The 12,340-nt window shown below is 42.7% G+C and overlaps 1 protein-coding gene across 1 annotated transcript in view; it reads right to left on the minus strand.

Annotated features, from left to right (window-relative positions):
- Window positions 1–398: 398 nt before the first annotated feature.
- LOC107189053 (homeobox protein invected-like) overlaps window positions 399–12,340 on the minus strand; it is an 82,915-nt gene continuing 70,973 nt past the window's right edge. The window contains exons 2-3 of the mRNA XM_015577485.1: window positions 9,142–9,147; window positions 399–769 (exon numbers count right to left, since the gene is read on the minus strand). Of these exons, the coding sequence (XP_015432971.1) occupies window positions 399–769; window positions 9,142–9,147 (377 nt within the window). The remainder of the gene's footprint in view (window positions 770–9,141; window positions 9,148–12,340) is intronic.

The raw sequence follows: 12,340 nt of genomic DNA on the forward strand, positions 1-12,340 counted from the left end.
GGACTCTATAAAATTTCATGAACGTCGACAACTTTCGTCCGACTCGCGTAATCTTTCGGCGCGTTTAACGTATAAATTTGCATCGAAATGTGACATGTGCACGTCGGAAACGTTTAATCTTTGGATTGTGAATCGCCATGGCCCGGTACATTGGATGGAATGTAAAGGAGGGATGGTACACGCTAAAGACGAAACCGTTCGAGGCTACGCAAAAATTGTTGGAATAGAACTGGGATAATCCACTTACAGGATTCCTCTGTTCCCGCCCCGCAATCATCCGCTTCGTTTCCAGCTCGACCAATCCGCGACTCGAAACGAAATCCTACCAATCCCCGCGACTCGAACTCACGCGTGGATCTCTGACGAACTGTTTAACATTCGAAACGATCTTATTCCCGTCATTTCGCTTGCAGTTCCGCGGCCTGTTCCTCTTCCTCCTTGGTCAACGGCACCGTCGAGTGATTGTAAAGTCCTTGGGCCATCAGCTGAAGGGCGAGCGGATTTTTCTGGCCGCTTGCCTTCTTGATCTTCGCCCTCTTGTTCTGGAACCAGATCTTGATCTGCGCCTCGTTCAAGCCCAGATCCCTCGAGAGCTGTTGCCTTCGTCTTTCGGTGAGGTATCGGTTCTCCGCGAATTCCCTCTTCAGCCTTGCCAGTTGTTCACCGCTGAACGCCGTTCTCGGCCGTTTCTCCTCGGGGGTGGCGCCACTGCCGCGGCTGTCGGATCTCTTCACCCTCCTCGTGCGGGGACCTGGAACACGTGAGGATCCTGTCGTTAGCTGCTATCTGCCGATATTTCTTATAAATTATAACTATTGTTAATAAGTGAAACTAATTTGGTCCATCGATATCGGACAGCCAAAAGTCATTACAGATGACTAGATTGTGGATTTTATGCATTCATGGAATCGTTTAATATTCACTGTAATAGAAACTTTCAGAAAGTTTGTTCAAGGTTTATTTTTATTTTGAACTTACTAGCACCCTTAACAGGGTAAGTCAATTTTTCTTAGCGTCCAGTTTCGAGAAATTTATCTATACAATTCTATATTTGCATAAACATCCGCATTCTACTGATGATTAACCCTGGATTGCCCTTATATGACATTGACATATTGTTTGTGTTAAAGCTGCTGCCATTTTGTTAATTAACCACTTCAAGTTTCAGCGTTCAGGAATTTTTTCCTAGCTCTTACCACCTACTAAAAAGCTTGTTCTGTTGTCAAACGGAACCCGTTTATTGTTTCCATTTGAGTGAACAGTGACATTCCTATGGATACGTAAATTCTACGTGTCGTTAGCGTTAACAGAATAAATTTTTAAAGTTAGTTTTATTGTGTGATAGGCGTATTAATAGTATAAATTTCCATGGTTAACTCTATTGCAACAAAATAACGTTAACAAAATAAGTTTACCAGGCTAGTTTTACATGTTGTTGATGTATAAAGGCTCTTTAGTTTTTCAGTATTACCAGTTACGTTTTATCAGGAACTTTTCCTTCAATTTCGACAATATTGAAGACCATTTTTAGGTAAAATGCCAGTCAAGAATTTGAAACGTATATAGAAACGTTTGCAATCTAGGGTTAAACGAGAAAGCTAATGCTTTCGAATTTTCTGAGTGTAAGTGTAGATCAAGAGTCCTGTCATCCATAAAAATATGATGTGACAGTCAATGCGTTAAGGTCCACGGGTCCCCAGCGGTTAACACCGAGAACTGCCAATAAATTTCAGGATCCATGAGAGGTGAACGCTAATTATCTCGTACCGGTTGTCGATTAGACACCTCGAACGACTCGGTATAAAACGGCAAGAATAGAAACGTGCCTCGTCTCATGGTCCTGGACTATCTTTCTCTGTCTTTCTCTCTAGCCCCGAGGACAATATATATATAAGCAAACCGGAGGATTAGCTTTACACAACGATTCATAATACATACTCTTCCGTGGCCCGCGGTGGACATTGATTCAGCAAGTTTACGCGCCGATAAATCTGCGAAATTAACGAACCGCCCGGCCCGGGCACCGCGTGCGTGCGCAATGACAAACTTTACGACAACTTTTATTGTCTAGCCGGTCCTGAAGCGGCGCCTTTTATTTTTTTTTCTCCAAGGGCACACAGTCCTAGGCAGACGCTCCTCCGTAACATGGAGGCCCAGCCTGGGAGGAGTTGACGAGTCGGATCTTCCGCGGAAGAAAATAAACGACACTGCACGTGCCTCGAAAGATATCCTATGCTCCGTACACGGGTGTCCTTCCACCGCGTTTATCGTAACCGCGAGTCCTTCGTACTTTGCAGCGACAATTTAATCGTAAATCAAACCGCGTTACTATGGGCGTACCGCGTGTGTATATTCCGCTGGTAATCGTCATTGTTCCTTGTCACGGAAACGCAGAGACTGTTAATTAGATTTTTGACAGAGAATCTACTTGCTCGCGAATTTAATTTTCTCGGACAAAATGTGCAATACGTCGATAAATTTATGTAACTTTCTTTTGGATTTACGAATAATCGTCTGTCGAGAAATACCGGATACAGGACTTTGACGGTCTAAACAATTCTAGATTCAAATCTAGATTTGCGAATACAAAAACTCCGTAAAAGAATGACTAAATGTCGAAGAACATCGAGAGAACAATCCAGAATTCAAAGATACAAGAATCTAGAGATACAGAGTAATGTAAAGGACCAAGAAAATTCTCCAAACAAGAAATATAAAAAATTGGAGAACACAGCCAAGAATCCAAGAACATGGAAAGCCACGAATCCATGAAACAAAGGACACTGTAATCAAGGAGGATCCCAGAACAGAGGATCATAGGGATCCTTCGAACAAGAAATTAACAGCTTCGAAGAACACAGCCACCAAGTCCAGGAACTCGAGTAATTTTCAATCCCCAAAGATGTTTCCCCCGAACCATCCCGGATCTCCCACTCTCCCGGTGACGCTGAAACTGGTCGGCGCTAATAATTCATCGCATAAACGCGATGCACACAGTCCGTGATCCGGCGGCCGCGCCGCGAGAGCCCAGAGAGACCCGTTTGTAAACGGCCGAGGTCCCTGGGCCGTAATTGCAAATAAATCATATCGTAACGATCAACAACGGTGTTATCGGCCACGCTGATCTGCCGGGGTCGGACATTACGCGGAAATCCCGCGTCCGGCCGCTTAACACCGTCCTCCATCATGCCCCGGGTAAAACCTTTATTTGCGGGGTTCGCGAATCGTAGGAGCGTACCCCGCGAAATATGCCTGGCATTAATGTTGCTTGGTGACTGGCCCGTGATATACGAGTATGGAGAAACTTTTCACTGCGAGACTCTCATTCCGCTATCACCGACACGAGATGTAGCTGGAAAAAGCGGCAAATGTTGCTTCGATGAAAGAAAAAAAAAAAAGAAAAAAGAATCGTCAAATGAATTATTGTCGTGAAAACATTCTACCGACATTCTGTACCGTCGCGTTGGAAATTTTAACAGTCGCGTTTTTATGGGAATTGAAACATGGTTATAGAGGCGTGCTAATGATAGAATTACACCGGTGTTAACCCTTGAAGACATGGACCGTGAATACGCCATTTCTTTTTTCGTAATTGCATAAGGCAGCGCAGCAGGTTTTTTGTATGTCTAGTAATTTAATAATGTTCTATTTTTAATGGTCGATAATTAGGACGAAAAAAGAACCGTTTTTAGAGTAAAAAAATTTATAAGGAAATGGAAATGTGAATTGACTGACCGTCGAAGAATTAACAATGACCGTAAAACAATACGCGGCGATAGTTACTTCATCGAAAGCGATCATCGACGTGGGGGAAAGATTTTCAAGTAATATCGGAAAAGCAGTTTGTTCCGCACGATCGAGCATTGCAGCGTGGCACCACGCAACGATTGTACAACAGTTAATTCCTCGTCTCCGATTGGCTCCTCCTCAACGACGGTACAATCGATTCGTAGACGCATGAGCGTGAAGAGATCTTTAAAGGGATTCGCGTTCATCTAATCCTGAAAACCGCCTTCACGGGCTTACGATATCTCGCAGGCCAGGAAACCGAGGATTTATTGAGGAAACTATGGACGAACGGTGATCAGGCCTAATCGTCGTAAATGTTATCTGAACTGAGATATTAGCGTTCTTATAATTTAGTGTCTCGAGGTTTTAATATCAAATTAACTTCCACGTTTATGTCCAAGGTTAAAAGAAGTATGGAGGTAATTGTAACAAAAAATTCTAGAAAAGTGATCTGAAATTATTTTATGGAATTTGATCAGGGATACGCTCGCCCCCCCCCCCCTCTAGAGGGAAAAAAGTGGCCTTATTCTTTACCCTGGAGGAGAAAAATAATATTATAAGATTTACTTTAAGATAAATTTTTGCCCCCTCCTCGACTGATAACTTGGAATCGTCTAAAGTTTTGTTGAATATGTTGTTTCTACAGTTGGTGAGCGAAACGTAAAAATATCCACCGGTTTCGAGGATTATCGGGAGGAGGCAGCTGGCAGTTTCTCGTTCTCCTCTTCAGAAATGACTGCGAGGTAACGAACGGTCGGCAGTCTAATTACTTAAGCGAAGTAGTCTCGTTGTCGGTGGCAGGAAAGAGGCATTCAGAAACCCACTTCTCGCTACTCTCGACTCTTCCGCTCGGTGCTTCTCGCCCGTGTTTCTACCCGGGCTTCCATTTAAGGAAGCAACCCTCCTCTCACCGGCTGCTCGAGGGTAAAACCAATAACGCTAAGACGCCCTCTCGCCTCGAGAGAGAGAGAAAGAGGGGAGAGTACATCCCCGAAAGTACCTTGCATACCGTGGAGGACGCGCGGCCGCCAAGGAACACTAATTTCCTCTGAACCTATCCTTGAGTTAGACGTCAGCTACCGGCTGGCTACGTTCGTCCGTTTCTCCTCGACGCGGCCCGCCCTTGATTAACGCTGCGAGAGAGACTGTCAGTCCCTGAAGAGTTGCCGTTCAAGAACCTCCTTTGGTTGCGTTTCGAAGGAAATAAAACTTTGATTGCCCTGTTGTCTGCTGTTTTTATTCGCGAGGGATTTTATGAACCGAAGATGATGCGTATTCAGATAAGTTGGAGATGGTGAAGGTAAAGAGAAGGTAGAGTGGAAGTTGGATAATTCGGGGTATATTAGTTGGAATAACAGGGATTTAAAATACAAAACATTTAAGTTCTCCATAGATGTAGAGGAAGGTTGCCGAATTTGGATTGTAACCCTACTTGGCTGAATATTCATTTAGTTACGCATTTATTTACATTCAAACGGATGTCCAACGACAAAACAATATTATTGTTTTTCAACCCAGTATCGCGGCGAGAACGCTTCGAACGGCGACGATTTACTTCTTGCCGAGAATTTCATCGATGTAATTCAATTGAGTGAAAAACCGGTCGGCTCGGGAACAATTAAACCGCTTCATCATTGTCCTGTCATCCCGGCGACAATCCTGAGAGCATTTTGTCGCCGAAGGACGCTTGTGGACGTTTCGTACGAGCATCGTGAACATCCTACCGTGTTTCATCCTTGAGCGGAACGAGCTAGTCGATCGAACGATCCTCCTTCTCATCCAGCTTCTTCCGAGCGTTTCCCCTGAACGCGTCTTTGCGTAACGAATCGTAGAAACCCTGGTCGGATCGCTCTTTCAGTTTTGCTGCTTGAATCGCTCGTCACGTTGCATTTAATTGCACTGGTATCGAGGGAGGAAGAGAGGGGGGACCCGGTCTACGGTTAGAATCGGTTAGAAACGATCGCCTCTCGGTCGCGGGCATTGCAAAGATCTGGCGAAAAAAGAGAGAGCGGATCAGCTCCGTACCGACTATTCGCGGGGACTTAGCGGAATCATCTTCCCTTTAATGATAGAAAAAGTCTGCAATTTAATCGTCGAACGTGGACCTTTACGATCGAAATTTATCGCGAGCTTTTCGTTCGAGTCCTTCCTACCCCTGTTTCGTTCGACTTCGGAACGTTTTATTTTGAGTTTCGTTTATATTTAAGTGTTAATCGCGTTCGACCATCATTGACACAACACTTGGACAAATAGCTCGACAGTCCCTGAAACGTCCAGCGGGCAGACTCGCCAAGGAAGGAGACCATTTCAAACAGATTCCTTGAACCGCACGTAAGAGGAACACGCATCGACTACGGTATCAAGTCCTCATAAATTTACCAGGTGCTCTTGCAAAACTATGTTACCGGAGATTTTTTCCGACCCCAAGGTGAATGGAACAGCGCGTGTCCAAAGATCGCCGGTTTTATCCGTGGAACTTCGCAAGAATGTGCCACAAGCGATTCTTCTTGGAACGTATAATTTATACATCACATCGAACGAAATTCAAAATAATCGAAGCTATTAGAAATAAACCTTAACACTTTGATTATCACTTTAACTCACTCGAAAGCTTAATTGTCTCTCGAAAAACCTGAACCATTTGCTGGACCCTATACAAGATCAATCTGAAACATCGTTTTACACATCTAAGAAAAAAAAGTGTACGTGGTCTTCGGTTGGTCGTCTGTAAAAAAATGGTATTTCACGTCACGATCTCGTATCGTATTACATGACCGCCATACCTACGATCCGTCTAGAGCTCCCCCTTCGATCCATGATCGATAATCCAGCCGTATCGAAAGTATACTCGACCGCGATCAGAGAATCGCGCGAAGTAAGTCGTACGACTATGAATTGCGTCGTTCTAAACGTACGTGCAACGATCCGGCCTGGTCTTAAAGCGCCACTAAACTTGCCCGTCACGTTCCTTTTAATTACGTCTGCCAAGCATCGACGGCCACGAAACGACGGAGGAGCCGAGTCCGAGGGGGGGGGGGGGAACGTTAGGAATTCATTAACGATACTCTGTAACCAACTGGAGCCTGGCGAACTGGGACAGGTGCTGGATCATACACGGCGAAACGGCGAGGAGAATTGTCGTTGGCGAACGACACGAGTCGATATATAGTGTATATATATATAGAGGGACGGTATTTTTACGACGACCCAGGTGTCCCAAAGACGAAGAATGTTCGCCTCGGCTGATGTGGCGAAGTTAAGAACGAAGGCGAGTTCGCGATAGTGAAGCTGACGTTGAAAACGAAATCGATTGGAAGGAAGAGACTTTTTCTTGTTGGATTATTCACCTAGTACTACTTGATGCCACTCATTTTCTGAAATTTTCCTTCGCCATTTTGAATTTCGTAAATCTGACTTTAAAAAAGTCTACAAATACTGATCATCTTAAAAATCTGCATGTTCCGGTAAATATAAACAAATGAGCAACGAAATTAGTAATTTAGACTAAACAGATCAACAGATAATTTCATTGAAGAATTTAAGAAAAAAAGAGCTTTAAATTTCTTGAAAACTTACGACCTGCAGACCAATTTGAAAAAAAATGAGTCATTATGTACCACTGTGCGACTGGAAACGCAGAAAATATTGAAGCGTCAGCAAAAACCTCGACGTACGTCCGTCTACCTGAGGACAGAATACGAGAAGAAACTTTCGTTCTGTGTAACAAAAGAGCACGCTGGCAGATCTACGACTTGTCATCCGATCTCTGGTTACTCGTTCGCCGTTCAGGATCGATCGAAAGCTCGGTTCCCATCGGAGTTACTGGACGAATCGAAATCGATGTCAGCTTCACCGGTTGCTCGCGATCGTCTGCAGGGAAGACTCGACGTTTCCGTGAATCAGATCTATCCAGAGCTCGACCATGCGTGCGTACACAGCGAACGGAAAATGACTCGAGTAGTCGGCTCGATCGGACTCGAGCTCGGCCGGCCGCTTGAGTTATGACTACGGCCATTACGCGGGACAAACGAGGCTAAGCGTGTCGACACGGCCGGCCAAGCGGCCTTCCCGACTTCTCCGGTGATTCTCGATTCCCGAGAATTACGAGCTCTCTCGACGAGCCATCGCCGTGTTCGATTGACAGTTTTAAAGCTGACGATCTTCCCTCGTTATCGAGAAGGATCGCCTTATCCTTAGTTTTTCATCGGTATCGCGATGGACAGAAACCCCCGTGACCCAGATTTTAACGTTAATTCGCGACGAATGATTCCCGATGTCGATTTTCCGACGACGTTACGAATCGAGTTCTGCGTCAGGATGTCTCGCGGAATGGGAACGGGAAAACGCGACCGGTTAACGAGCGAAATGTCATTCGAGGAATTGAGACCTCTTCTTTGCGGCTGAAAGGCATACGTTCTTAGTTCGCGATTCGCTTTGTTTTTATCGCGGTTAGAACACCGTGGGAATAACCGGCTGAATTTTCGAGTAATCGAGCGCATTTCGCCTCGGGGGAATGCTCTGGTCTTCGTTCGTTAGTGTTCGGAGCTAATGGGTGAAATCCGCGGGGTTTTGCGGCGGTGAAAACGACGCGACTGGACATCGAAACGGTGTCGGTGATCTGTGTGATTTGATTCACGAAGACTGTGCTTTCAGCGAGAGTTGGACACGATTTTATTCGAGTAATACCTAGTGAAAAGCAGTCTGAGATTGTCATCTTGACCTTTAATATCCTCAGACTCAGTGCATACTGTAATGTACAATAACATTTATTCTGAAGACATTTCACGTTTCATTTTCACCGGGACTTTTTGTAGAGCATAATGTATACCTTATTTATTATTCGTCTGCTGCGTCCTTGTTCCACACACAAAATAATTCCACAAATAAAGTTTTTTAAGATAGAAAGTCAAGTGTGAAGAAGTTAAACAGTTAATGAGATTAAATAATTATTTCTCAAGTGTCTACTCATTCAAGAAAAAGTATATTTTATTACAAAAATTACGATTCCACGTTCAATTGATTAAAAATGGTGAAGTATCTCTTCATCTTTTATTAGTTATTCGAAAATCTTTATGCAGATAATGAATTTGCCCATCTCTGCTTTCATCTTATTGATTATAATTATTAATTTGTCAGGAAAAATTTATGTTTCTTGCTTTCCTCAAGAGATGTACTATTGTTTTCCGTTGAATGATTTATCATATTATCATTAATGATTTCACAGTGTGTATAAGTAATAATGGCTTCGGAAAAGCTCACGTTCTCTGATGCCATTTCGTCATTAGTCTCGCCTAGCTCTTTCTCTCTTTCTCTCGATTGTACGGCCTCTAACAGTTGTTGGTCGTTACTTACTTCGTCCTGAGAACAAAAAAGAAAAAACACACCGGTTAAAAAGCATGATCGTTGACAGGGATTTCATTAATAATAATCAATTACCCATTCTCGCGTGCGTCCTGCGCGTCCCGATAAAACGCCGGAAAAAAGAACGGCTTATCGCGTCTTTCACGTCTGCCCTAACGTCAATTAATGGAACGACGATAATGATTTACGATCCGACGTGTGTTCGCTCGTTATCTCTTCCACCGTCTGCCATCTTTGTGGAACCTTGTTTCCAAGAATTATTAAATTTGAAAATCTTCCTGCGCGTGCGGTACGATTTAATATGTCTCTACTGACTCGTCTGCCCATTACTCGTTATTTCTACTTGCATTAATTTTTGTAGACTTTTCAGTAGAATGGTGTTTTATATATCTACAGATTATTACATTCAATTATTAGTAACATGAAACAAACTGATCGAAAGTGTAGAATAATCAAGGTTTGGTTTATTAACAACTCAACTTAACCATTATTATGTTGCTTATATTTTATTATAAGTAAATTTCTATTGTTTATGTGTATACTTCACTCCACAATAAAGTAATTATTATGACAGTAAGATACGAACAAGAATCATTAATCGACGAAGAACAACACGGACAATGCTTGTAGTAAGTAGAAAAGACCAGTAACAGGCAGACACACTGATCAAGTAGAATTACAACTCCGCGTAATCGACAAGTATTCACATCAAATTTTCCCAAGAAATAAAGCTTGGAACAAATAAATTGTATTTCATTCTCTTTCCTCAAATATCCTCATTACATTTCTACAAATATCAACTACGTATACAGAAAATATTCGTTCAAGTACAGACGTTTTCTACTGCCTTCAATAATCAGATCTAACACGGTAACAATACTATCAGGTATACAAATTAATTCGAGACCCCCACAATTAATGACGCAAAAACCGTCATAATTTTCTTCGATAGAGGATTCACCAACTGTTCGAGAAATTTACTAAACATATAAAAAGTAATGTGAAATTTTTGTCAAGCCTAGACTGTATTTTCGTTTTCTAGAAATGTACAATAAATTTGTATACCTAATACTATTGTTACTGTTAGATCATTTTATCGAAGACAATAGAAAACGTAACAAATAATGATAAACAGTAAGACACAGACTAAACGTGTTCCCATCGAATAGTGGCAATGCAGTCTGATCAATAATATTTTCGCAAATGTTCGCGAATGGTCGATCGCGTTCAGCCAGCCAGATTCCTTTCCCGTGCGAACGAAATATCCGATAGAGTTCGGGGAGATCCATCGAAATTCCTGAACAAAAAACCGAATGCTCGAGCGAAAATAACGCGCTGGAGCGGATCGAGCCGTAGTGTGACCGTGGGACACAGAGCGGAGCAGAAATCCGCGAGATACACGCCAGGCGTATCTCGATCGGCTCGCGCGATTTCATTCGCTTTTGCACGGCCGCTGATTACCAGAAGGGTGGAGGACTCCGTTCACATTTTTCCAGGCCACTCGTTAAGGTGTTTCTCTCGGGGGCCCACGGAATCGTACGAAAAGTAGCCATGGCCCGTAGCCATACACCCATAACCATAAATAATGACCATTGATTGGTCACTCGTCGATCGTTACCAGCGAGTACGTGACTGCGTTTACGTTTCCACGGGTCATTAGCTCGTTTCCATTAAGGCGCGGTCACGTCGGTTCTCTCTCTCGATCGTACGTTCCCTTTCATCCCTCTCTACGATCGACTGTCGATCGGGACCCCGATAAAACGTGGCTCTTTTAACGATTTTTCTGTGTTACGTATTTTGCACGACATACATCCTTCGGATACGTGCAATTTAAAAGGGAAATGAATAAAATTCACGTGAATGAGATTTCAATGTTGTGTGGATATCAGTGTATCGATTGGAGCAATTTTCTTACATACGTGAGTAATAGAGATTTTATTGTCAATCGATGCGGTTTGTGTCCACTTTTTATGTTAGGCTTCTGAACGAGGATCGTCAGTTTTTTTATTTGCTGTAGACTCTGGTTGCATTAATTGCAAATATAATTTTTTTTTTTTGTGTAGAATAGTGGAATAGTAACGTGTTTATATCCTCATTGATTCTGAATGTCAATTTCATCCCGAAGCGAACGACATTGCCAGAAGAAACGAATGATCGTGATCGAAACGACTTCGGTCTTTATACGCGAACGGATGTCTGACATTAAGAGTAATGAGAAATGGAAATTCGTAAATAATATATTAGTTGAAGAGACGATTAATGACTTCATTCCTGGTTCTGATTCCCTCGACAGAGCCGGTTCTTTCGGTGTGCTCGCCTCCGATTTACCCTTTTTCCGGGGTCCACCGTGTTCACGACTTTTTTCCTACACTTTCGAACCCGAGGAGAAGCGATTAAATCCGTATTAAGCGCGATTTTCTTTTAGGGAGTTTGCATCGTGTGAACTCTTTCCTGTATTCGTAATCAAGGCGATTAAAGAGACTTCACTTAAGAAGTTGATTTCTGTTTTATAACGGTTGAACGAACGAGGAAATGATCTGTAGTACGGAAATCTACTTCTAGATTTGCTTGGATTGAGTCATAGATGTCTCCAGAGTTCACTGAATGGAACAATTTTTAAGACATAAGAAATTTGAAGAAAAGAAGGAAGACTTATTTATGTCTTCATTCTTTATATTCAACGTTATCTAAAGTTTCTACTACAAAAGTTTAATAATACATTGTTTGTTGAACAACAAAACTATAGCAACCGATTAAAATAGAAGTTTTTTGAGTTTCGAAAATTTTCCTTTTGAAGACAAATCCCCAAGGAGGGGGTAAAAAAGGGCTATGATTAATCATTCATTTTCAAGACCCAAATTCACGTTTTTATAGATAATAATGCTTCTTTGAAACTGTTTCAAGAACCAAAATCGATATTGTAACAATTTTCGATCCCAGTCTCCAGACAGAGAGCCAATAAAAATCGATACACTGTCACCATATCCTCATTAACCGAAAAACAAATCATACTGGCGAACGAACCAGAATTGCCCCATTCAGAGCCGGTCGTTGCAGATGGCAGTTCTGGAATCAAGAGGGGTTAATAAGCAAGCGCGAACGGGATCGTCCTTATCACCGCTTGTTCGCGCTGTTTAACCGTGCACGGACGGTCGCGTTAAAAATAGAATATAGCATCATTGGGATCGAT

The sequence above is a fragment of the Dufourea novaeangliae genome, unplaced genomic scaffold (assembly GCF_001272555.1).
Source record: "Dufourea novaeangliae isolate 0120121106 unplaced genomic scaffold, ASM127255v1 scaffold125, whole genome shotgun sequence".
NCBI lineage: Eukaryota > Metazoa > Arthropoda > Insecta > Hymenoptera > Halictidae > Dufourea > Dufourea novaeangliae.